Source organism: Dermacentor albipictus, chromosome 1 (assembly GCF_038994185.2).
Source record: "Dermacentor albipictus isolate Rhodes 1998 colony chromosome 1, USDA_Dalb.pri_finalv2, whole genome shotgun sequence".
In the NCBI taxonomy this organism is placed as follows: domain Eukaryota; kingdom Metazoa; phylum Arthropoda; class Arachnida; order Ixodida; family Ixodidae; genus Dermacentor; species Dermacentor albipictus.
In genome coordinates, this window is record NC_091821.1 from 138,504,714 (window position 1) to 138,532,553 (window position 27,840).

Consider the following 27,840-nt stretch of genomic DNA (forward strand, 5'->3'; position numbering starts at 1 on the left):
CACCAATCTTCCTAGACACACCAGGGAATGCAAAGGTTGCTACCCCAAATTCAGTCAAGCCATCTTTGTAGGACAAGGAGACTATACTTAAGCAAGAAATTATGGAAGCGGCACACTTGCGCAGACTTCGCCTAGACGTGTGTAAGTGAGCCTTCGGTGGCTCTCCTAGATAAAGAAACCCGGTTTTTGATTAACGAGTCATAGTTGTTTTTTCCCTTGGCACTTCCCATCGTCACCTAGGGTGCTTTCTGCCACGTGTGTATCATGGTAATAAACCTCAGTTGCTAGTTACCGCTCATCCTGTCCACTCCTTCGTCTTACGTTCCGTCTGAAGTCACGGTTCTTTTCCTCTTCAACCATATCGGAACAACTGGCCCAAAGTTCACCCCTCTTGATCCTCCAATAGTGTTTGTCACAACAGATATGTACAAATAATTAGTACATATGCAGCTTCATTCACAAACATCTTGAGCTTGATAGTGCTGGCAGAGGCTAGTTTTCAGGGAAAAAATGCAGATCCCGCACACTGTCACAATCAGTGTAAGCAAAGCTTTTGTGTCCACATACTGAAGTTTGTGTTCACCTCAGCCAGCCGGTTTGTATGCAGTTCGATTATGTACCGCAACCAACGTAGCATTAAGCCCATTGGACAGCTCAAAAAAAGGATTCACTTTAACAAACTTGTTCAAGGTATATTTCTTATGCGTGATTGTGGTTTCAATATGTTTCAGTGCTAACTCCACTCATCTGAAGGGGACACATCATGAAATGCCAGTCGGCGATTCACACCATGTTCATAGCGAACTCGTGGCGCGTTCACAGTGCATTCATAGTATGTTCGCAGCATGGAAGATGAGTATGTCTGTTGTGCCTTTTCATGCAGTTAAAGTTTTTTTCGTTTGATTTCATTGACTTTGAATGCTTGCAGAAAAACAAGAAAGCACGTATTTATGCATAGAATTTTCTGTTTGGTTGCAGCTCGTTTGAAGCACGTGTAGCGTGAATGTGTAGCAAACGACAGGGTATATGAGGGCTGTCCAGCCAGATTTAGTGCATTGAAGTGCAAGGCAGAGAGAAGGTAAGCACGGAGAGAAAGAGCAAAGAGAAACTGTTTGTTTTCTTCTTCTTCTTCTTCTTTTTTTTTTGACAATTGGCATCGAAGCCAATGCATCGTGTGAATCGCAGTGCAACACTACCTCAGTATTCCGCATCACAACAAAGAAGTCCATGAATTGACTTCTTTCTTAAGCTAACTATGAGTTAAAAATAATTACTGCTCATTTTGGAAAATCTTACTGCAGATGTTACAAACATAGTTGGAAAGTGATGAGGGACTGTATTGATGGCAGGTACCACTCTGCTGTCTCTGTTCTATTAAAAAAATCAGGTAGGCTGTATCAGCAACACGGCTGCAGTGGGGTCCATGAAATGGCTTGTGTGTAGCGTAGAGGGTGTATGGGCACTAAGGTAAGAAATGATGTAACCAAATATACAAGTTACCTTTATTCACACATTAGAAGCTTACATGCTTAAGTTACAGCTACTGCGAGTCTTGCGGTCTTATCTCGCTTTCTACTTGTAGTGGGCCCCTTCGTTTTGCAGAGGGTGCTTGTTCACTAGGATAAAGAAATGACCCCCCTACTGGTGGTGCTGGAAACTGCCCTGTGCTAGGGTGCCTTGATATCCTCCTAGCCCGCCGCTCCACAAGGAGAACACCTTACCCTGCGCCCTACCTTACCTTACGAGACACCTTACCCAGCACCGCACAAGCCTGTTGCATTTGTAGATGGTTGGGGCTCCTGTGCTTGCCTCAATCCGCTGCACCTGCGCTCCTTATGGAGACAGACATGTTCCACTGTGGTCAGAGGGGTTGGGTATCCCTCTCCCTTGCTGCGCGGGTCTCTCCATGCCATTTCTAGACTCTACATGTCAAATTCGGGAGCGCTATAGCCAAGCAAGCTTAAAATTTCTGCAAGTGATTGCACACTTGTAGGCCTTCTAACTCCTGATGAGCATAGGTTTGAGTTTGATAGATTATACCTACTATGGCTGAGTGAGCTTTCTCAAATGCAACCACTCCTGATCGAATCAACAAACATACTACCAAACTATTTCTCTCTGAACACTGACAAAAGGCTAAATTTAGCTTCAATTGCATCATCACATGTGGCACGAAAACAGCACCATCTGGGCGCACAAGACGTGCAAGATCACGTAATGGCTTCTTTGCTCTACACAACAATACCAAGGTAAGGTGCGTGGATAGTATGGTTCCAAAGGTATAAGCGATAAACGTATATGTTTTCGTTACATGAGGTTTTAGTGAGCAGCCTCCTCTGACCGAACTGAAAGGCGTCGCGTCAAAAAGTATGTATTACAAGCAGTTATTTCGCACGCTAGAAACTACCACACAACCATTTAGTAGTGCTTAACAATACTAAACCTATATATATACTATATAACCAATGCCAAAGCATGGAACTACGTTCTATGGTGGATTACGTAGTGCATGCAGAGCATGTGACTGTCTTATCATGCCTCGTATCTTTTGCTGCACTGCAAGTTGATTTTGAGCCAGAGTATTTTGACTATAAAAGTATTTTGAACCACTTTATCTAAAGATCAAAAGAAGTGCACTTTATCTATGGAATGATAAATTGAGATGGCCTAAACTGTTCAGCTTTAGTTTGTCTAGAATGCAGTCTAGAATACTCAGGTGCCTGCAACTGCTCTGTTCTATAGTAGAATGTTGCTACATCTAGACATCACTTAACTGCTCTACATTTGCCACTATTTTCTGCTTCGAGCACATACAGTTAGGATGAAGCAAACGTGTTGCTTTTACATTTTGGTTTTGCCCTCTTTGAGCACATTTTTTGCCAACTTGGTATGAAGTGTGACCGGAATTAAGTAGATCCCTCTCATTTTTTACTAACAAATCCCTTTTGTTCAGACCCAAACCCCAGAAGGGCTCATCAACAAGCCACTGATCCCTGGTGCTCGTATGAAAGGACATGAAGGTGTACTTCACGCAAGGGTTAGCTTAAGCACTTTATTTTTTATTAATTTTTTTCTGCAGCTAATCAGCATTTCACATTTTAGAAGTAATCTTAAATTTTGCTATCGAGCAAGCAATAGCAAATGCACAAGAAAACTGGGTGAGTTGGACCGTGCTTGCGTTTGTTCATTCTTTTCTATCTGTGTCTATTGTGCTGATACATCATGAACCTAATGATATGCTGGACAGTTATTCAGCCATAGGATGCCTTTCCAAGGCTTTCCTGCAAGGCAGTATTGTAGGCTTCCAGCAGTGCCTGCACATCCTGCCTGATGGGGTGGTAGTTGTACTCAGCCAGTTTGGCTTCTACGTACTCTTGTGCAGCAAAGTTATTCTGCTCATGGTGCTGCCAGCGGCGTTCCAAGTTCACTAAGCGTGTGTAGCCTTCTTCTTCATTCAGTGCAGCTCTTGCTTCGTCATACTGGGCTTGCAGTTCTTCGACCACCTTTCAAAGAAACAACAGCACAGTATTGGCATGTCACGAGTGCAGACCAAACAACACTGGTTGCGAAGATGGCTGGTATTGAACACTTATCTTTGACTATAATACACTCAGGATGAACCCTGCCTGAACTAGAGAAGTGGGTGGTCTTCCAACATTGGCTTAAACACAGAGCTGTAGTAAAACATGCTCCCACACTCCCTTTACAAACTATGACAGAAGAGCGCTTTTCCAGCAAGATGAGTAGTGTCCAAATTAATGCATGTGTGTCGAATAAATTTTTCTTGCAGCCACAACCACACCATAAAGTTTACAGCATTTTGACGGCCATTTCCCAAGCAGTACTGCATGATGAATTTTTTTGCAATGACTACATAATTTACATGCCTCTTTTACACTAATTGGCATTTACCATATTAGCAGAAATACTGCGATCTTTTTTTAGACTATACAGAATATTTAAAGATGTGCTACCTGCCGTAAGCAATTTCTAGTTCTCGAGCAGGATTACTTGAATAGACAAATATTACTTGCACCAGAAATCAAAATGCATAATCGAATACATATGAGCAAAATAAACAAATTTTAATTGCTTTATGCCACATATTGCAATTTACAAGTTGTAGTTGGTGAGTTTGCAAGGTGTTGCCACTACATTTGTTCTAGCAATCAGCTTTCTGTGACAAGGCAAATCGTGAGCACGCCAGTTGGTTCCTGATAGCTTGGCGTTCATGGACTACTTACTGTCATCACAAGGCGTCACTCACACCCAAATCCACACTAGACCAGTTGGTGGCCCAAATTTAGCAGCTACACCAAAATAAGTAGCCTGTGACATACAGGCATGTGAATGGTGAAGCATTGGTCCATTGGGAATGTTTAGTTCTTTGTGGCATGTTTGAGGGCAGTACTCTGGAGGTGAGTAATCAATGATATTCAAAAGCCCTAAGCATGCTTTCCCACAGAGCTAACTTCCCAAATCAAGATGCTCCTGCTATTAGTGCTGTTGAAGCTGAGAAATGCGCTTTGAAACCTTGGCCAAAGTGGTGAACAAACTGTTTCAGGAATTATGTCACTGACCTGCAAGTTGATACTCCACTTACAATTCTAGCCCTAGGTCCACCACCTTGGTTACATCAAAGAAGGTGTGTGGAGAGGCTCACTTGCAGGTTTTGCATATCATCTATTGGGCTACCATGTGGGCTTTCCTTAATTTTGAAGGCTTTCATTACGACAAAGGCACAGAAAAGATCATATTTCACAATCAATTGTACCCTATATACGTTTTAAAAGGCAAACATGGGCTGTCTGATAACTGTACTTAAAAAGTTTTTGAATGAACTATTATTAATTAAATGACAAACAAATTAGAACAAACAAAATATATATAGGTGGCTTTTCATGTGGCTGTCAACAATATGTGGCTTTTAGGCAAAGGGGAAGACTGTGGAAAAAAGAAGACAGTGGAAGGAAGGATGCAGGAAGGCTTCGAGGATATGTGGGGGGTTCGTGCAACAGATGGCGGGGAATATAATAAATACAATCAATAGCCAAAACTTATGCATGTTTGCCATGTGAAAATGTCTTGCAATGCAGCAAAAATTACATAGTTTTAAGTATTTAGTTTGTTTTCTTCCATGTCATGCATACTAGTTGCGACCTTATAAAATATACTTGCAAGGTGGTTTTGCTTCGTGTAAATAGGTGTAATTAGGTTTGCTCAGATGAGGAGTACTAAACACCTAACTTGACTTAAGTCACTGTCTTTATGCATAGCAGGTTATGGGTGATCCTTGGCATGAGAGCACCTTAATTGAGAAGTGGTCAAAGCAGCTTTGCACCTTTCTGGTTGGCCCCTTCTTTATCAGCAACGCTTCTTTCTCTGCCAACAGCTCTTGCTTCTTTATTTCTGAGGAGCTTCTTAGTTTGTCCAGGTCAGAGAAGACAACCATCTCTTCTTCCATCTGTTTAATCTTGCTCTTGAGGCTATCCAGCTCCTGCTGAACTTTGTTTTCTAGTTGTTCTATCTAAAAAGGATGCAAATATGATAATGTGAGGAAACGTATGGCCTGTATTAATCTTGTTTACAAAAACTAAAGAAGCTCATTTCTGTCACATCCATGATTGTATAACTTGTTTAAATCCATGAGCTTGATTTAGGCACCATATACATCTTGCCAGATGAATAATATCCTTCACATGTCACCTTAAGTTCTGTCTAAATCTTTTTCTTGTTACACTAAAGATACTTCAACCTAGTTTGAATGCTGATGTCAGTCTACATGCTAACTGCGCACAACAGTGTGATGACCTTTTGTACCTTATTACTGAGTATCCAGAAGCAAGGAATAGCCCATAAGGACAAACACTGTAAAAGGGTCTGAATGTGAGCTTATTGGTATGGCTTCATTATGAGGAAACAGCACGAAAAAACGAGACAATAAATATGGATAGGACAGTGCCTGTCCTGTCCATCTTTATTGTCTCCCTTTTTTCGTGCTGTTTCCCCACAATCATGGCAAACACTGGCTTGAAAGAAAAACAGTTTATGTAGTATTTGTAGTCTTGGTCAGAAGAAAGCAGCCATTTAAAGTATTATGTATGTAAAGGGAAGAAAAAAAGAACTTGTTTAACAAGAGATGGTAGAGTAAACAAAACAAAAAAATCAATTTTTATCAACTTCAATTTTTAGACTTAAACACGACAAAGTTATACACAGCGCAGGAAGCAAGGTAGCACAGTGGTGAGCACTCCAACCTATTTAAACACAGCACAAAAAGCCCCACCCCCCGGTATTAAAAAACATATGCATTCTGTTTACATGCAGTATTTTTGTTTTATGGAATAATATGATCTTATATGCAAAACATTCAGTTTATCCCATTTTCATTAGTTGTCACTGCAAATTTTTCCAGTAACAATGCTGCTGTAGTGCATTGCATCAGTGTTACTTTTTCTTCTTTTGTGTGTGTGTGTGTGTGTGTGTGTGTGTGTGTGTGTGTGTGTGTGTGTGTGTGTGTGCACGTGCGTGTATGTGTATGCGTGTGTGTGTTAGTCCAATTTCACCCCTGTATCTATCAACATTGTTGTGCCTCAACATTTCAAGAATGGGTGTGAAGTGGACAATTATGAAAATGATGCACAAAGTCTTATTTCGAGTTCATTTGGCATAAGAATGGGCGTATTCTGTGAAAGCGCTCTCACCCAGCTTGATGGATGGATGGAAACAACTTTATTCTGAATCCGGCAAATTTGACGACCCGGGCTCAGGTCTCCCATGAGGGGACTTCGAGGCCTTGCCTCGTCGCCGCCTCTCGGGCTTGCTGGACAGCCCACTCTTGTGTCTTGAGGTTGGAGCTGCGCAGAGCGGCGGCCCACTTCGACGCAAGAGCCTCCGGAGCTACTGCCATTGTAGCTGATGTAACCCGACACTCCCACAACATGTGTGACAGCGTCGCTCTAGTTGCCTGACATAATTTGCAAAGAGCAGTCGGGTATTGCGTGGGGAAAATGTGCTGCAATCGCACCGGACTGGGGAAGGTTTGTGTTTGCAATTGTCGCCAGATGACTGCCTGGCGACGTTTCAGCATGGGGTGAGGTGGGGGCAGCAACTGCCTGCCTAGCTGGTAGTGCTTGGTGATGTCATTGTACCTGACCAGGCGTTCTCGCGTGTTTTGAGCCAACAGTTCTGAACTCGAAGAGGCGGTCTCCGATTCTGCGTGGCAGGTCAGTTCTCGCACAGAGCGGTGTGCTACCTCGTTCAAGTTAATGAGGCCCTCATCGGTGGGGGTTGCGACGTGCGCTGGAAACCATATGATGGCGGTGTTATCTAAGTGCTGTTGACCAGCTTTCCCTAGAATCTGGAGAGCTTCGGAGGAAATGCGCCCCCGCGCGTAGTTGCGAACTGCGGATTGCGAGTCACTAAAAACTACCTCGCAGAGGGGGTCAGTAAGCGCAAGCGCAATTGCTACCTCTTCTGCTGTTTCGGGGTATTCTGTTGCGACACTACACGCGTGCGTAAGCCGGGAGCTAACGTCTACGACTACCGCCGTGAACCGGTGTTCTCGTGTGTATTCTGCGGCGTCTACAAAGCGCGTAGTCCTCTTTCCACCCAAGGAGCGCAGCAGTGCCTTGGCACGGGCCTGGCGTCGGCCCCGATTAAATTCGGGGTGCATGTTTCGAGGTATAGGGGCGACAATCAGCGTGTCGCTGAGGTCAGGTGGAATGACCTGTTTCTGACCGTGTTGGACGTGGTAGTTGAAGCCGAGTTTCTGCAGGATGTAGCGGCCCGTGGCTGTCAGAGACATGCGTTCGAGGTGAGAGGTTCTTTGCGCATCCACAATTTCCTCAAGCGTGTTGTATACCCCCAGCTGTAGCAGACGAGCAGTGCTTGTGGACTCCGGTAGGCCAAGGGCGATCTTGTAAGTCTTGCGTATAAGGGTGTTGATTTTCTCCCTTTCAGTGACATTCCAGTTGTGGAAGTTGTGGAACCCAGCTTGATAAGGAGCAGGTTCATAAGGCAGAGTCCTCAAACTCCATAAAAATCAAAGAATGATGAAAAAGGAAAAGCAACCTTCAGAATAGCTTGGGGCAGATGATGGAAAGAAAGCAAAAAATGACATATCTTCTGCTGGAGCCTTTCTAACCCATAGGTAAATGTGGCAACATGAAATTGCATAATTTTATTTTGTCTTTTACTTTGGTGCACCTTTACTAGAAAACTATTTGCTTGATTATAGTGAAACTTTAAGTAGGTTGTATTGCCAACATTTTGAACTTAAGATACTAAAACATTTACTCTGGCACAATAATTGAAATCCTGAAGTTACCCTCTCATAGGTCACAACTAGTGTGGGCAATTTTTTTTTTTTCCTTGCATGCTGCTAGCATGAACCCATTCTTCTTAAGAATTCATTGTTGGGCTAGTTGGTCTTGCACAGCATAAGTGAGCCATTAATCGCACTACTTATCTCAGAGTTTGACTACTTCACAACCATCTTTGAAATACATGTGTACTTCCTATGTCAATGTTTCTGCATTTTTTATTGTGTGCATGTGTTACAAGGTTATATACAGAAGAGCCTCGTTGATACGTTCCCGTTATGTACGTTTTTCCCGGCGCCAACGTTCGCCATCGGGAACACAAAAATTACCCAAAGAGTTACGCTAATTTTTTACCGGTTTATACGTTCCCGGAAAACACGATTTTTTCGGCACCAACGTCCAGTACGTTGCCAAAATGCGATCGTATGATAAGTTTTCAGGCCGCTAAATCTTATGTAAACAAGAAAAATGAGCGAGGCGCGCGCGCGATTGAGAACAGTATATATCGCTGCCCACCGCGGCTTCACAGCAATACTCGCCCACCCGTTTCACGTGAAAATGCCGGCGCGCACTCAGTTCCTCATTTCGGTACCAGCAAATCTTCTCCGGGGTCGTCGGACGCGGCATTCACAGTTGTCACCGCCAATCCTATTGCAATCTTCGCCTATTTGTTTCACAGCGCGTGGTGCCGTCGGAAGTGTAGCGCACGCTTTTGATAGGCGATAACCGAAACGCGCCGCCGTTCCCTGCTGCAGACTGCGATCGTATACGTTTTCCGGCCGCTGGATCCCATGTGAACAATAAAAGGCGCGAGGCGCGCGCAATATCAAGCAGAGTGCATAGCTGCCCGTCTCACGTGAAAACGATGATGCGCACGGTTTCTTATTCCGGTACCAACAAATCTCCGCCCGGGTCATCGCACGTCGCATTCATAGCTATCGCCGCCAAACCTATTGCGATAACCACCTTCACGTATCTGTTTTACAGCGCGTGGTGCGTAGTGTCATTGGTAGCGTACTGCACGCTTTTAGTAGCTAGGTGATAATTTCCAAACGCGCCGCCGCTCCCTGCTACAGGCGGCGCGATGTGGGCATCACGTTTCGCTTCGGCGGCATCCGGCGTCGCCCACCAGCTTGATTTCGCTTGGGTTTCCCGTCGCGCTCTTAAAACAACAACGCAATCGAAAAACAACAAAACGCGTCTCGGACCTCCGGTACACCACCAGCTCGACGCACGACGGCGTCTCGTGCCGCAACGATCCGCGCGCACTTCACATTACGTAAATGTCAGCAACAGTTGCCTGTCAAATTTTTTTAGTATCTCGGATCGTATGTTTTCAAGGTTAGTACATTATTTCTCGCGGTTTTTTTTCCAATATGTGTGAGCGAAGTTCCACTGTATTGTATAACCTTTCCCGCTGATAACCTTTCCTTTCCCGCCTTTCCCGCTGATAACCTAACCTTTCCCGCTGTGAGTAGCGCTTCTCTTTGTCTTTCCTTCCTTTGTGCACTCTCTTTTTGTTGCGTCACTTTTCCTCATCAGCATTTTTCTTAAGTTCCGTTTGAAGACAGTAATATGCGGAGTACACCTGCCAATTTTAATGTTTTTTTTTTGCTGTTCTAGATTTCAGTGTTCTGGTAAAAAGCTGGTAAATTCCACGAGAGATTGAAACAGGTGGTGTATATGACTTCTTATTTTTCTGACCATTTTACACATTACAGACAGGTGACTGAATAGTGCTCAATCGCTACTTGTTTTTAAAGAAAGCTGTTAGTAAATGGGCCAAAAAATCATCAAAGGTTTTTCTTAAATTCGTGACAATTCTTAAGGCCACGCAAGTATAATATAGCAAATACCTTTATTTACCATGCAAATAGAAATAAAGAGAAAATAGCTCATGGCATTTTAAAAACTTGTGGACAAAGCAACTTTTAAAAATAGATTCTCGAAAACGCTACATCTTTAAAACTTGCTCATCTTTGGGACTCTTTTGCTGCTTCTCTTCACTTCCCAGCTTGTTGTGATTCACAGCAGAGATAGGCCCTTAGATGGATAACAAACCTGTACATTTTTATTCTTCTACTAATCTTAAAGTACATAATACAATTTTTTATTTAAAACATAAAAATTTAAAAAATTCTACTTTATTGAAAAATGTTTTTAAAAGAACCTCTCTCATTCAAAGCCACCCAAATTGTTCTATGGGACTGCAGAATAATAATATGCAAATATGTTGCATCATTTTTATTGGAACAATGTTAAAAATGTTTGATTATTGTGTTTTGAAAGAGTGGTCCATAGTGCAGAAATGAGCATTTCTTTCCAAAATGTTATACAAGGACATGTCTCCTCTTCTGAGCCTTATCAATGGTAAGAATGAGGTACTTGTAGTCAGTGGAAAATATTTTCGGAAAGAAAAAGAAAACTGAATTAAATGCACTCGCGTAGTTTGTCACATCAGTACAGCAGCTGATATCCCTCGTCAACAGGCAATGAGCACATTTACAGCCCTCCATTCTTTTTTTTTTTTTCAGCAAAGTGCCAAAATATAAGCTATGGCATTAGACAGAGGGCCAATAATGATTGCTTTCTGCAGTGGGTCTGTGCGCCCGTTCAGACAACATGGAAGCACAGACAACAGTGAAATGCATATGTGAAGAAGACAGCAAAGTGTGCGGCTTTCTCAGTAAGCCAAGTGCAGCGATAGACATCTTAACTGATGGTGCACAAGAAAATTCCATTCCAGCGAAATTTCCATAGTGTTGAAGATGTCTCTCTGTTGATATCTCTCTGAAGATGTCCATAGTGTTGTCTATCTGTTGTGGAAGATCTTCCATCAAGGTGTGGATCCAATTAGAGATGGAGATCAGATGTGCCAACACTGCTTCAAGTGGTACAAGGATATGGTCTCAGCCTTCTCGGACTCTGGTGATCCGGTGACATCTTCGTACCCGAGGAAGAGACAGCCGGCAAGCTGAACAGGCACATGGAATTCACTGATGTTTCACCCTCGAGGCCTCCAAGTCATGTTCCTCAACGACAAAGAAACTCTTATGCAAAAAATGAATCAGAGCGAAATCAAAAGTGCTGTTGCAGTCAAAATTCGATCACAGGTCAGCGCTCTTTCTGGGAAAACTGGTAGTCCTTAACCCTCAAGGAACAATAGTGATGACTGCCTTGAATGGTTGGGAAACTTGAGGAAAGCCTACGCGGCATGTACACCTTATCAAGAACGCCTTCAGTTGTTGACACTGCTGCCGACAAACCTTGATCCGTGAAAAATTCAGGTCGCCATGCCAAGTTTATCAAAGTAAATGATTCACAAGGTGCGAAGTTGGCATGAGAAGCACAGCATGCGGACAGCCCCAAATCCGCCTCTGAGGTTTCGTGTAAGCCCTAAGGATGAGCAGACTGTCATGGCCTGCTACACAAAAGATGAGTATGGGTGCTCTTAACAGAGCCCAAAGAAGAAAGACGTGCGTTGTTGTTGAAGGTGGAATGCAGTATGTGCCCAGATTTATCGCTCGCTCAATATGAGAGGCATATTGTACATTCAAGGTGACAAATATGGACATTTAAATGGCATTGTCAAAGTTCTATTCACTTCATCCAAAGAGGGTTCTGCTTGCTCCAGACCAAGTGAGCCTTTTTGTGTATTGTGCCAATGCCAAGCTTACTGCATTAAAAATTTCGATGGATGATGCGTATACCATTTGGGACTTAAAAGAACTGCATCTGCCCCTCGCCAACAGTGAAATGCCATCTAGGTGACTGTGAACTGTGTCCTATGAGCGATAGAATAAGTAGAAGAATATTGGGGGCTCCACATGAGGCTGAGGTCACATATGCAGCATGGGAAAATGGAGACATTGTAAAGAAAACATTGCAGTCGATTTTATGAAGAAACTAGCTAATTGGATCTGCAAGTGGTTTCTGAAGGACTATATATGGCAGGCACAAGCTGCAGACATTCGTGAAGCAAAACAATGTGAGCAGCAAGGATTCCTCATTCTGCATTTTGACTTCACAAAAAACTACACTGCCATTGTTTTAAATGAGATTCAATCTTACCACTGGCACAAAAAAAACAATGTCAGTTTTCACCTGTGTTCTTACAACCAGAAAAACAACACGCAGCTCTATTGTTTCAAATGAGATTCAATCCTACCACTGGCACACACACACAAAAAAAGTCAATTTTCACCTGTGTTGTAACCACCAGAAAAACAACAAACAGTTACGTTGTTATAAGCGATGACATGTCGCACGATGCAGCCCATGCTTGGCTTGCATTAAGCAAGATCCACGAGTGCCTTGAAGTCTCCCCCACAAAGCCACACCACCTACGTAAGTGACAGAGCTGCAAGCCACTTCAAAAACAAATTACAATTGTATGAGCTTTCGTGCAAAAATTATGAGTCAGTAAAGTGGCTGTTCTCTGCGACTGGACACAGGCAGAACTCATGTGACTGAGTCGGAGGAGCCATAAAGCATCAAGCTTCTCTACACAACCTATGGGCAGAAAATGGCAGAGTAATACAGTTGGCACCTGAAATGGTCAAACAACTCCAAGGCAAGCTCGAGAACATCCAGCTGATGCATGCACTTGCGAGCGAGATTGAGTGCTTCCGTGATGAAAAAAGAAAGGAGTGGGAATTCGTGTCGAATGTGCAAGACATCCGTTCATGGTATGTTTCACTATGCAGACCAGGCATGACTCGCACTAAACATGTCTTGCCTGTGACCAAAAATGCTGCCACCAAACTTCACACAATCGAGACTTTTTAAACTCTGGTTGATTGCATCTGGTATGAAAATGGACACTTTTGTGTGAACTAAACCAACCCTCTTGGCGACTACTGCAATCCGTGAGTGCAAATTATTTTTGCCTGTCATAATGACCTTTTAAATTTGGAATAGTACGACAATGCAACACATGCATTGAGTGATTGCATTCGTTAGCATCCAAGACGTGAATTCTGTTCCATGCAATGAGATGAAAGAAGGGAAAGCCACTACTGGGTTTTCTGCCTCTTGACGAGGAGGAATATATATCCGCTGCTGTACTGAAGTGGCGAACTATGCGAGTGCATTTCATTAAAACGCCTTTTTGTTTTCGAAAACATTATTTACCGTCTGCAAATACCCCATTCTTGCCACTGTGCAAGGCTCAGAAGAGATGGAAGCATGTTCTTATACAATTACATTTCCCAAAAAATGCTTAGTTCCACACTATGCGCCATTCTCTCGAAACAAAATATTCAGACATATGTAACATTGTTCCAAAAAGAATGATGCAACATGTTTTTTTCATATTATTATTCTGCAGTCCTCAGAGAACAATTTGGGTGACATTGAACAAGAGGGTATTTTTTTTTTATTAACATTTTTCAATAAAGTAAAATGTTTTTAATTTTGATGCTCTGGGTAAAAAAATTTATTACTTTAAAAATTAGTAAAAGAATAAAAATGCACAGGTTCGGTATCCACCTGAAGGCCTATCTCTGCTGTAAATCACAACAGGCTGGGACGCACAGGGAAGTATCAACAGAGTCCCAAGGATTTGCTAGGTTGAAAAATGTAGCGTTTTCGATATTTTTTTTAAAAGGTTACTTTGTTCACAAGTCCTTAAAATGCCATGAGCTATTTCCCCTTTATTTCTATTTGCACTATAAATAAAGACATTTGCTATATTATACATGCGTGGCCTTAAGCATTGTCGCGAAGATAAGAAAAAATGTATTTTGCTAAATTGTTGTCATTACCAGATGATCTTTGATGATTTTTTTCACCATTTACTAATAGCGTTCTTTCAAAACAAGTGGCAGTTTAATGCTATTCAGTCACATGTGTGTAATGTGTAAAATTATCTGAAAAATAAAAAATGACAAATATACCACCTGTTTTGATCTCTCACGGAATTGACCATCTATTACTGTGTGCAACATGCAGAGGTCATTGGTTTGTGCCCCATCAGTGGTGTGTTGCCATTCGTTCCACTGTCCCTGTTCCTTTATCATGACTATGAATACATACAAAGTAATACCCGCATACAATTAAAAAAAAAAGTTCTCTTGTGCTTTCTTAACTTAAATTACCATCAACACGGTTGGTAATCAGCACACAAAGGTGAAAGTGTTTTTATTTACCTTCTGCAAATCCACTGCCAGCTTTTTCTGCTCCATCCCTAGAGCAGATAGTGTCATTTTTGACTTCTCCACTTCATTTTCTTTGAATCTGAAACGGTTAATTTATTTGGTTTTTGGTTTTTTAAGTACACAGAACATGCACATACTCACTGAAAGCCTTTGCAACAAAGTACACATAGATATGCCACAGTACAATGCTATCAAATGCAGCTCCAGATCACACTTTAAACATTCAGACTGTTACATTTTAGTATTGCCAGTTGCAGTATCATTAAAAGCAATCATTAAAAACAACCGCCACCAAAGAAGCGACTCCCATAAAAGACATTAATGTTTGCGCAGTTCTTTTACATTAAGTTTTAATATATAAATACATATGCTTTATAAGTTAGAGATATTAGAGCAATGATAGTGTTATGCTGTTAGCATGAGTTCTATTCTTAAAAAAAATTTTTAGATATATATCACCTCTTTGTATCCACCTACTTACATCAGGTCATCCTTGAGTACAGCCATTTCTTCTTGGCTTGGCAAAGTCGAGAAGTGGGGTAAGGAGCGTGAGCAACTTTCCAAAAGTTGGACGATCTCCCCCTGCAGAGATGGCAGGAAATTCACAAAGACAGTTGTATCTAAGCAAAACAATTGCCTTGTCCACAATGACATGCAAAAATGTTCCCAGAGCCGGGTGAATTCATGATTGAAAGTAGGTTTACTCTGACTTGACAAATTAAAACAAAACGAGTATTTGCAAATGAGGGGAGGTCCAGTCTACTCGTCCCACACATCCTTGTAAACGTCCGGTAGGGGGCCATGGTTGGTGTTGCATGCCAATTGGTAACGACGGGTGAACCACAATACCAGGAGTTTTCTTTTCCTCCACTTTCGCTCTTGGGCCAGCGTTGTCACATTGTCAAGGTCGAAGCTATGCCCTGTCATCCAGCAGTGTTCGACAAGTTCGGTCTTGGAACGTGTTGCATGGATGGCGTTGGCAACGTTTTCTTTGTGTTTTTTCAGTCTTGTTGACTTTTTCTGCCCATTTCGCCAATGTAAGTCACGTAAAAATCCCTGCATCGGACTTTATAGATGACCCCGCTCTGATCGTCCACAGGAGTGTGGTCTTTCAGTTTCATGAATACATTCCGCAAAGTATAATGGGGTTTAAAAACGATTTGTATGCTGAGCGGATTCAAAGCTCTCCGAACAGTATCTGACACACCCTGAACATAAGGAATAGATACAATAGATGCTGCCCTCACTCGTGACTCACTTCCCCTTCTCCGCATTTGCTTCTGGGTATCGTTAATAAACGTCCTGGAATAATGGCACCGTTTTAATGCATCAAATACCTTTCTACTTCTTGTAGCTGCAACTGCTTGCTCGAGCACACGGTATCACAACGTGATAAAGTTCTTACAACAGAGAATTTGTGTTCAGTTGAGTGATGCGAGTCAAATGATAAAAAAATTCGGTGTCACATTGCTTACGGTACACTGTAGTTTTCACACTGTCATTATCGGCCTGGCGTACAGGCGCATCCAGAAAAGGCAAAACCTCCCCTCATTTGTGTCAGTGTATACTGAAGGTGCCACCAGCATAGATGGCAAAACGTCTATAACCTTTTGTTTTAATTTGTTATGTTAAGTCGGAGTAAACCTACTTTCAATAATGACATACACATACACAAATATTTTATTTATTACTTTTGATGTTTTATGTTAGTACAAGTAAGATAAACATATGTGCATACTGTTTAGTTTCTGATCATGGCAATGAACCAAAGATTTTTTTAAAAGCAGCTATTTTGTTGTATAATCTGGGCCTCCATACTTCCATACCCCTCACAGTCAAAGTATTGCTTTTGTTACTATGCATTTTAAAAAGCAGAAGTTCACATCACATATCTGAAAACACACTCATATAACAAATTAATGTTAATTATTGCTGAATTTCTTTTGGGGTGTGTGGGGGAGTAATGCAGTAAACACTTAGCCACATTTATCTATCAAAATATCAACACCATAAAGATCAGCCCTCGCGTTTTGCAGAGGTTCCTGCATCACTTTATGACAGTTTAGCACCTCTTCTGTACAAGATACTACCAGCAGCCGGAGCGTGCTTTCCCAGAAATAGAGGAACACCCTAGAATGACTACTGCCCCTGTTAAAACCAAGTATGGCTGTGCAGATAATGTTGTGCTGTTGCTTATCTTAACTGAGTGGCAAAGTGCAACTGTGCCTTAGCGGTCCAGATTGTGCAGCCAAACTGGAAAGACCTATAAGTGAGACACAGGTATTGTATTTAGCTACAAACCTGGAGCTTCTCCTGGCGCTTGTGTTCATCTTGGCGTGCTTCATCAAAGCTCTCAAGGAAAGCATCCATGGTTTCCTCACGTTTGCGGAGCTCCTGATACTTGGCTCGTCGTTCTCCATTGTGCTCCTCCAACTCCTGGTCGAGCTGAGCCAGTTCCTCCTGCAGTTTTCCCAGGCGCTCACGTGCCTCAGATGCTTGCCTCTCCATGCTCGACAGCCCACTGTTGTCTTCTTTGACCTGCAAGCTTTGGCTTTAGCTAAAACGCCGTCTTAACTTCTGCTCCACAGTCAGTACAGGCCTTCAGGTGGATATCTTATTTACAAGACATTGTCAATAGTATGTATTGTCTCAAATTCTGAATGTTATGTAGCCTTTACCAAACCCCAAAACCAGTACACGAAAGACTGTCTTATGTATCGGAACATGTAAGGCATTTCCTTCTTTCCAGAGAACACCGTCAGTAGAGAATTTTTTGAAATGGCTATCAATGGAACAGACATCTTAGCTTAATTGTTAAGCTTGCTTGCCCACACTTCTGCCCAACTAGTAGTAGCAGTGCTGATCATCACTATGATGAAGTGTCGCAGCACATAGCACTTCCGAGTTGCATGTGATATAATTGTGAAAGTCACAGACATATTTCACTTCTTTAAGCTCGCTAGCCTTGTCAGAAGTTAAGGAACCACTCTGCAAGTGACCAGAATTGTCGCCTGGCCATACGGCAGCATGTGAAACTCCTCACGCTCTGAAGCACGGGAGAGTGAAGAGCACTGTCCCTGTTGATCTTCGGGGCTGTGAAACAATGACAGTGAAGTCTTACAGGGGCCGGTGCAGTCACACATGTAGTTGCTCTGAAACTTTTGATAATGACTGTACTTACTGATCTAAAAATTGGCAATTTCACCATTAGGTTGGTATACCATCTCACGGGAAAGCTGGCTTAACCATCAGACCCTTTTCTTGGAGGTCGGACCAGCTTTCCCAGTTATTTCAATAGATCTAAACCTGCTTGTAATGAATTTTGTTCAATTTTCATTATGACAGCATTATATGTGAGCCCCCCCCCCCCATTGCAAAAAAAAAATAATAATAAGACTAAGAAAAATATTTCAGTAACAGACGAAAAGAAAAACTATATTTATTCCAGCAGTATAACTGCTGTTTAAAGGTACGTCTGCCTTCGTTGTTCTAGTTTTGTGCACAGATCCCGTTCTTTTTTTTTTTTCCAAGTGAAAAGACAGACTCCACCACATGTGAATATAATTAGAAAATAGTTAGAAAAAAATATTCATTCTGGAAAAAAATATTCAAGCAATTAATTAATGCAACAATAAGCAAAGCAAGAATATTTGTGCACAGCATCTGTCTCTAAACATAATACATTTTTACAAACTCCTTTAAAATGTTAATAGGCTGTAGGCTGCAGTGATGAGGACCCGCCAATTTGCCAAGTTACTGAAAATATCATTATCATGTATACTGCTCTTGTAAGGCCAAGCGCGTTGCTTGTAGGTGCCAAAAAGAGTTTGTCTTGTTGAAGCAGTTGTGGATGCTGCCAATGCCGTGTGGGGGAAGGAAAGCATGGCTGTGATTTTGTAGTAATGCCTTTTCCAATGGTATTCCTTTTTGCACTTTTCATGCTTCGTCAGTGGTCAGAGTGACTCTCCACCGGCGTTATCAATGGGATCACCCAGTTATTCTGAACAATGGATGACAAGAGTGGTATGACATCGAGCAGAAGACATCGCTATAAAATGGCAGCCCTGACTTGTTTTGGTGGTGGAGGTATACATTAAAACTAAATTATGGGGTTTTATGCGCCAAAACCACTTTCTGATTATGAGGCACGCCGTACTGGAGGACTCCGGAAATTTCGACCACCTGCGGTTCTTTAACATGCACCTAAATCTAAGTACACAGGTGTTTTCACATTTTGCCCTCATCAAAATGTGGCTGCCGTGACCGGGATTCGATCCCGCAACCTCCAGCTCACCAGCCCAACATTATAGCCACTGAGCAACCACGGTGGGTATGGAGGTATACATGCCCAGAGCTACAGTAGAAGCAATATACTAATTTACATTGACGATATTCATAGAGTTCCAGTGGTTTTATACAGGGCATAATTGACTCTATACCCGAATTTGTTGCATGCCGGACTATTAATTCTAAACTAGTGGTAAAATGAAATGCCATATTCAATAATCCCTGTTTTCTTCGTTATTGCCCACAATTTGTTTCTTTTAACTCAGTGGAATCAATTCCTGTCAACGTTACGTCAGGCGTTTCCAGGGATCTGTATTAGGCCCTTTATTATTTCTAATATACATCAATGATTTATCTCGTAGCACCTCAACTAAAATCGGACTTTATGCAGATGACTGTGCATTATACGAATCTATTAACTCCATTGATGAGCACCACCGTCTTGCCCAATTCCTTATGTCTTTCTGCGCTTGGTGCAAAACGTGGCAAATGAACATCAACTTTAGTAAAACAGTAGTGATGTCATTTAGACAGAGCCCCCTCTCATTTTATTCTCTGGATGGCATCCAACTTAAAAGAGTGTCTCATTATAAATACTTAGGCGTCATTCTAACAGAACATCTTTGTTGGTCTAAACATATAGAATAGGTAAACGAGAAAGCCGTAAAAAAAAAAATCAGGTTATTTGCGCCGCCCCTTAGCTAAGACACCTTGCAATACTAACCCGCTATTACATAAAATGTTAATTTGCCCTGTTATAGAATATGCATCTGTCATTTGGTTCCCTCACAAACAATGTGAAATAAGCTCACTCAATAACGTTCCATGAAAATCTATCCATTTCATTTGCCAAAGTTACAGCTGCAGTTTCTCACCAACACAGGCTCAACAATCTTTGAACATAGAGCCATTACTTTCACGTTATCACATTGAAGCCTTAAAGCTTTTTTATGCAATTAATAGAGAGTTTTAGAATAGGGGCCCCAATAGTTTGGGGCCCCAATGAGCTTTGTGGGTGTTAGCATAGGGGCACGTAGGAGTGAAGAGTTTTAGAATAAGGTTTTACGTTTGCGGATAGCGTCTTGCGCTGACAGCGCCACTGCGGCGTCAAAGAAGAGCTATTAGAAATAATTAAATAAAATGTACCATTTTATGATAGGAATAATAATTTTGACTTGCATGTATTTGCATTTAATTATAATTTAGAGGTTATTCTGTAAGCAGCAAACAATTAGTTACGCTTAGTTTTGAGCAAACCAACTTTACTAGCCTTCACCAGTCAAGCTTAGCCGTGTTAGGCCTACGAGCCATAAAATCAACAATCGAATTCAATATCAGCGGCGTCTAATGAGTCAATCTTCATAACACACGCTAGCTGAGAGAAAGCGATAACCGCAGTCACTTCTCCTAGCTTGCGAACTTCACGCGTTACCGCGAATTGAACCCAGTTTTGTGCTAGGTTACAGCCGTCGCTTCGATGGGTGCCGTCATGTTTGTTGACGCGAAGCTTTTGGGGCCGCTATTTGGGCTCCCACTAAATCGGTGAAATAGCGTTCCCAACGCAAAACCCGAACGCAGTTTGCGTCTTGCACATGCGCAGTGGCTTCGACGCTGTTTCTTTGGGGCCCCAAAACGTTTGGGGCCCCTATTCTAAAACTCTCTAATAACTCCACCTCTGGTCTTTCTGATTGTAACTATATCACATTTACTAAGGCAAGCTGTACCCGTAGCTCCCACTCCTTGAACATTACACCTATTTATGCCCGTACTAACACATCCAAGTATAGTTTTTTTCCATGTACAATAGAGCATTGGAATTCTCTACCCAGTAACATTTGTTCACTACCACTAAAAGATTTTATAGCTACCACTGGTAAGCACTTCGCTAACATGTAAAGCACTTTTTTTTTAGCATTCATCTTTTTGTGTATATGTGTGTTTTTAATGTGTAATGTATAGTACTAATGTATAATGTTCTCACTTCTGCTATAGGCCTATATTGTGCTGCAGTATATGTAAATAAATAAATAAATAAATAAATCAATAGCATATGATACACTACTTTTACTTATGTTGTGCCACAGCTATTAAGGAATTAATGCACCATGTATAGGTAATATACGAAATGACATTATGAGCCACTTTCTACTTATTTGAGGCAAGAAATCATGCTGGCAAGGGCAACAGTACTTGCTTCAACATGTTTTTGACATATGTATGTGGTACATATGCACGTGACTGGTAATTAAAAGGCTCACTACAGATACAAAACTATAAGCTGGTGTCATTGCCCTCCTTTTCACACAAAAACAAAGACATTCACAGTATTTCAAGTTTTCTGGAATGTTCTGCAAACTAGGCAGCTCAAAAAAGTATACAAAATGCTATGAAGCACACCTGGGCAAGCAACCGCTCCCTTTCCTGGGCTGGAGTCCCCCGTTTCTTCTGTTCTTCCTCCAAAACTGCTTTTTTCTCTCCTAGCTCCCTCAACCGCTCATACAGCTTCACTGCTTCCTGCTTCACCTGTTGTCAACAAGAAAGATCAGTTCACCCATCGTCAGGTTGTTTCACAGTTTGTTACACCATGAAACGCCTGTTCATATGCCACACTTTCTGTCACCTTGCAATATGCTGAAAAGCCATCTAAAAGAACATTGTAGCACTCTCAAATATAAACCTCCTCACATACAGACCTAGGTTATTAGTTCCTAAAAAATGCTGCATGTCTTTCTGACATGTTAGTTTTGGAAACTGCAGAACTGCTTTGATGCTGCTTCTTTTCGGTGTCCCTGTTCAGTCACCTCTCGCTACCTTGCTGACACACATGAACTCCAGCACAAAAATACCTCCAGCTGAAGGATTTTTCTAGGAACCAAGCAATTGGCTTTTGGCTTTTCTGCAGAGCTTAGTTGATTAGTAGTTGAGCTTGCAGCATTTTGAAATGCGATATTGAAAACATAACTCTGCACTAAATTTGGAGCGTGGTTATGAACACAAGGCACTTTTTCAAGAGAGCAATTTCACAACAACAAAGAAAGAACTCGTTATGTTCACATAAATATGGTATCAATGGGACTGTACTGTATGTAGACCCATGAGCAAAAGTATATGGACCACAAGCTTGTCATAAAAGCTCAATTAATTTGTAATTAAGACACACAAACTGAAATTAATGGGTGACTGGAAAGTTTGCAGAGCCAAGTTTCAACTGCAGTACTCACTTTCGAGTAGAATTCATAGGTGGAGAAGAAAATCGGCTTTATTGCGAAATCCTTGGTCCATATATTTTTGCTCAGGGGTGTACATCAACCAAAGTCACAGCTTACCGAAGTCAATGAAATATCATCTTCTAAGGCCGTCTTCTGCAACTGAAGACCTTGAAGCTGCTGTTGCAGTTTATCCAGTTGATCTACAAGTGATTGATTAATGTCTTTCTGCTCTGTATACCTAGCCCACAAAAAAAGGAAAGATCATCTTGCAACCAGAAATATTGCAGCAGGCAAGATGTGCAGGTAGCAAAAGATCCTGACCAGTTGCTTTATACAGTCGATGTCCGTTAATTCGATCCTGACGGAAGCGACCAAAGGGGCCGATTCATCCGGCGGGTCGAATTAAACAAAAGGCATAAAAAACGCTGAAACACACCGCTGATTCTGTCGGCAGCATTTGCTTTTAAAGTTAGCTACGCCGCAATATAGATGTGTTATGCGGTGTAGTATACGAGGCGAGGGAACGGTGTCACTGTTAGGGGACATAGAACGTGTTCCCTAATTTACACATGCACGTGCGCCGCCTCAGGTCACAGTACGAGCCCCCAGACGCCTAATAATAATTCGCCTAACCACCAGAAAAATCGGCATTTTTCTAGTGGTATTGACGCAGAGAACGTACGCTCACACCAATACTCGCAATACTTTAAACGTTCCCCAGGCTGGCCTTTGAATTTTTTATCTTACCACCTTGCTTTTCGCTAACATTCCCAAAACACAGATGTTTTTTCTCCGCTTCTCGGTGTTCGGCGCGTGCGCGCGCGTATGGCAACGTCATAAACAGCTCTGAATAGCTGCCAGTATGCTCATTAGGCGTCGAAGTGCTCTTACAGGGACCATTCTTGCTATGCTTCAAGGCATAACACAACTGCATTGCGGCGAAGCTGACCAGTCAAGTTCGAATTACTTGGCGTAGGTCAAGTTTAAGGACGAAATAACGGAAGTTTGTATTATATAACGGAATTATACGGACGCCGGCCAGGACCTTCGGTCGATATCGAATTAACCGAAAAATCGAATTGACCGGAGTTGAATTAACGGAAGTCTAATGTATTGAATTCAACTGGCAGAAACCAAGGGCCCATGCAGCCAAGGACTTTATGCTTATACGAGGCAGGATGAGCCTCTGTGCAACTTTCTTTCTGCACAACATATAACATGGTATTATATCTTCAATAAATTAGCATTTAAGAAGTACAATTATTATTTTTAAACACTGTTCTCTATACATATTTTAGTTGAGACTTTCTCAAATTCAATTATCTGAATATTTACAGGTCAGTACAGCGAATTTTGCAAAGTGAAAGTACACAAGATATTATCATTCTTTTTTTACCTAGGTCATCACTTTGTTTGGTTAAATATATAATAACCTCGCCCGTGTGGCACATGTATAAGAGATCATCTGCGATAATAAGTTATAATAAAAGGTACTTACTTGGTCTGTCCTAAAAGAAATGTAAATCACAGTTTGATGAAAGCTATATGGCTATATTCAGTGAAACATCAATTAGTGCTCCTGTTCCATTGGAGGCTGTGTATGGATGGCATCTTACTGTATTCTTGAAGTATTTTTCTTTCATGTGAAGCAGATAGTAACATCACTGCATTGAGATGTACTGTTAAATAAGGACTCTAGAGATTACAGCACAAACAAAATCGCAGTTCAGTCAAAATATTTCTTTTTGCAATGGATGACTTGCCACACCTGTTCACAAGCATCCACAGATGACCGTTGGAGTATAAGCACTTTCTACTATAATAGAGGTCCTTTACCTACAATTGTGTTTCGGGTGAATTAATAAACAATGTAAAAGGAATGTTAAAACACAAGACATAGCAGTAATGTTGTTTAAAAAGCAAATATACTTTGTCAAACTGACATCAAATCAAACCTCTTTCCTTGAAGATAAAATCACAAAAGGAGAGGTGAGTCACAGAAAGCTGCTTTAAGCACCAGTTCGACCAGTATTGCATAAACAGGTGCACCATGCACATATATGCAACTCTTACAGCTAAGCCACTGACTGATTTCTGCTTAAATTTGGCATCAAGGTAAAATTTTGCTGTGGGTCAAGTTTAATACCACGTTTGCAAGCATTACTAGCCTGTTTAATTCACAACAAAGGCGAAGTGCGTATTCTCTGCAACCAACACCACTGATTTTTTTTTTTTTTTTGCTGCAGTAGAATGGTGGTGCCATCTGCCATCAGTACGGTGAAACACGGCTCTCATTGTAGTAGTGACAGATGGCACCACCATTCTGTTGCAGCAAAATCAACATTTTTCTAGTGGTGTCACCACAGAGGACATGCACTTTGGCTTTATTGCAAATGAAACAGGCACACAACACTCGCAAACATGGTGTGAAACTGAACCCACTGGAAAAATGTTACCTCTGTACAAAATTTGAGCAGAAATCAGCCAACGGTTTAACTGAAGGAGCCATGTATACCTGACAATCCTAGTTATGCAACACTTAGTACATGGCAGTAGTATACCAACAGCTGTCACTTGGAAATATTGTAAATAATCACAAACAAAAATATTTACTTTATTAAGAACTAAATTATATGTAAAAGCCGGCTGATAAAGAGAGCTGCTCATTAAGGTATTTGCAGGATTGAGAGAGCAATTGATTGCACACAGGTACCACCGTAGGTAAGAGCATGAGGCATTGAATGCTGGCTTGGAACTGAGCCCATCAAAGGGCCTACATTGATAACATTGTGAAATACGACATGAAGTGAGCAAGTCACTGCTGTGCAAGTGGTGCTATCATGCAAAACTAACCTGGAGTTTTAACTGTGATGGGTATGTAACTAGAATTACAAACAAGGTTAATAAGAAGAAAGTGGATTTTGTTGGGGTCTATTCCATGTCACTGGCCTGTGGTACCTGTGACGTAGCTCTGGTTGCATTGCTGCTATTATGTTGTCTGCCATGTTCCTTTCCTGCTCAATTTCCACTTCAAGCTGTCGAAGTTGGCGCTCACGATCTTGCCGCTGCTCAAAAAGAAGTTCTACGCTGCTCACTTCCTGGTCATTCTGGCTCTAGAAGACATGAAAGAAACCATATACAGACATTTACCAACATTACAAAGAAAAATTCAGTGGTCACCGTGTAGCATTGCGAGGTGCCTTACTGAACTCCCCATAGAACGCTCCAGCTGCTTATAGATGTTAGCCATTGTCTTTCAGTGGGTCATGAAGCAAATATGACTAAGCTGTGAAGCACTGTTACTGTTTTGTTGGTATGAAGAGGGCTACGTGGCAATGGTGTTAAACCCCTAGCAATTAAGAAATGACTGTGATTACTCTTGTCGCACGCAAAGGCAGCAATAAATGCATACCACTACAATGTTGCTGCTGTCTCCATTCTCAAAATGTGAAAAATTAAGACTATCGCATGGTAGCAGACATATAGTGCTAACATTGCAGAAGGGACATACAGTGTCTTTGTACATGCATCTTATAACAAACGGGGAAGCAGTAGTTACTGGCACACCCTGCCCACCCTGTCACTACCCCTTTGTCACTCTGGGGCACTTTGGGTACTATAAGTGTACCGCAGAAAGGAGAAATAGGTAGGGCATTGCACCATCCCAACTGAGAGGTTAACATTTAGTTAACGGGAAATGGGGAAAGTAAAGCTTGGGCTCTTTATATCTTCATTGTTACTAGGCCCATTTCAAAAACTTAAGGAATATATTCACTGAAAAGCATTGCACTGCACTCACTCTGGCATGTTTTCAGGTTTGAAAACTAAATAAAGACTCGTGATACAAACGTCAGTGCCACTACCAGTGCTTTGTTGGTTGCATGGACGAATGCTGGAAAACAATGTAACAGTCGGGGAAACAACATTAGTGGTAAATACGCTGCCAAAAGTTCAATGTGTGTGGAAGAGTGAAAGGGATTTAAGTCTATTTCTTGAGCAATCACCTGTAGATTTGTGAGACAGCACACTATTGAAAATAAGCATAAATTAAGCCCTTTTTCTACTTATGAATCTTTGTTTTCTACATGTATAACGGTAGTCTGAAACTTAAAGTTACAATATGCCTACTGATTTTTAAATATGTCGGCACCTTCAGTGCATCCACTTGGTATGTGTTCAGCTTCAGATTTACTGAAAAAATGAAAAAGTGGTCAGGACTAAAGAAAGATGGAAGTAATTTTTACCTGATTGTGTTTTCAAATACCAGTCTTAAACTTTTATCGTCACAGAGTTGGTCTGGCACCAGTTGTTTCAGAAAGATTTTAAGTTTTTTATACATTATTTCTTATTCGCTTCTTCCTGACAATTTTATCAATTTCTGTTGTAACTGCAATTTCCTAACACCACCTGTATCTTGACCAATTCCCCGCAGTGGGCATGCCCCATCATAAAAGGAAAACCAAACAAGAGATCGTACAAACAGAACAAGTGCTCCTGTTTACATTGTCTCTAGTGTCTGATTTTTGTCCTCTTTGTTCCGTCAAATCACATGATACATCCACGCCCATTTCTTTTCATTAGGAACCACCAAAAAGCTGGAATGATCCTAGCATGCAAGAAAGTTCTATGTACAACAAAAGTTATTCGCATATGTGTGGTTTATGTGCATCAGTTACATATTTTGTGCAATTTGTTCGGTATATAAACATATATACTCAACAAAACACTTCCCTCAAAAGAGGGGATGCCGCTTACACGTGAAAACTAAAATGAGAATAAGTGAGTGGATTTCAGAAACCTAATTGTTTTGCCAGCTAAAAAAAAAAGTTATTACCTTAAGTTCTCTGTACTCTTCCTTAACATCTTCCATGTCTGCATCCGTGTTCAACTTGTCAACCAGCAAGTTGTAGTCTGCCATATCGCCTTGCAGCTCTTTTAGCTCAGCACTCAAAGCTTCCGCTTTCTTTTTGTACGACGAGTAAGTAGCTTGCTCTTGCGCAAGTGATTCATTTGCGCGTTGCAAACGGTTAGTCTCCGCAATCAATTCTGTCATTTTTGCTCTCAGCAAGCCGATAAAGTAACTTTTGTCTTGAACCTGCCGCTGTGAAGATTTTAAAGCAGTCTTCGGCGCCACAAGGCCATGCTGAGTCATAGGACGCTCCGGAATGCTCATCTGCGAAAGCATCGCCGTAGGAGGACCTGTGCGCGTGCTGGGTCGCCCGCTCAGGCGACTAACTGCGCCGAGAAGACCACTGCGTTGTGTGGCTGCCGTAAATGACCGCATGTTTGGAGACTGAGGTCTGTTGGAGGACGAAGTTGTTGGTCTAGAATCCATCATCCTGAAATTCGGACGACGCTCTAACAGTATGGATGGAGTGCAATGAAAATAGCTGTGTAGAATATTTCACAAACGTTGCAGGAATCGCAGAAAGCGCTCTCTTGAATGTGCTTCGGGAAATGTTCGCGCACTCATGACAGTTCGAGTTTATAAACAGTTGCCATGGTAACTGTGGAGCATACGATGTTGGTGCGTGTGGTCTGTGTGGTCAGTGCATTGGTGTGGTGATGACTGTTGCCATACTGACCATACTCTCTTACAACAGAGCTCAAGCAATGTTTAGCTTTAACCAAAACCAATGAACCTAGCCGTATTTCACTGACCGCCTGAGGCACTGGTCTGCCTGGTATTGGCGTTCATGACGTTCAGAAAGATTTCTTTTCTTTTTTTTTTTTTTGTCGCCAGGTGAGGTGGTAAACACTACCGTTATCTATCTTACTTCGCGAAAGAAAATAATTCTTACTACAGTAGCTGCTCGTATAAAATTAACACTCTAATTAGCACTTGTTTGTGTTGTATCGGTG

General features: G+C 41.7%; 1 protein-coding gene across 3 annotated transcripts; it reads right to left on the minus strand.

The window, feature by feature from the left end:
* Positions 1-1,527: 1,527 nt before the first annotated feature.
* Positions 1,528-27,685, minus strand: LOC135911826 (intraflagellar transport protein 74 homolog). 3 transcript variants are annotated; one of them, XM_065444165.2, is made up of 9 exons: positions 26,813-27,679; positions 24,937-25,091; positions 22,096-22,216; positions 21,167-21,292; positions 16,784-17,020; positions 14,964-15,064; positions 14,474-14,561; positions 5,342-5,527; positions 1,530-3,503 (listed from the first exon to the last, which is right to left on the minus strand). In XM_065444165.2, exons 1-9 carry the CDS (start codon positions 27,314-27,316, stop codon positions 3,252-3,254), a joined length of 1,770 nt encoding a protein of 589 aa, XP_065300237.1. In that variant the 5' UTR covers positions 27,317-27,679; the 3' UTR covers positions 1,530-3,251. The 3 variants fall into 3 exon arrangements, with proteins under 3 accessions (XP_065300238.1, XP_065300237.1, XP_065300240.1); XM_065444166.1 differs by lacking the exon at positions 5,342-5,527 and having other exon boundaries at positions 1,528-3,503; positions 26,813-27,683; XM_065444168.2 differs by lacking the exons at positions 1,530-3,503; positions 5,342-5,527 and adding an exon at positions 10,496-11,298 and having other exon boundaries at positions 26,813-27,685.
* Positions 27,686-27,840: the final 155 nt, after the last annotated feature.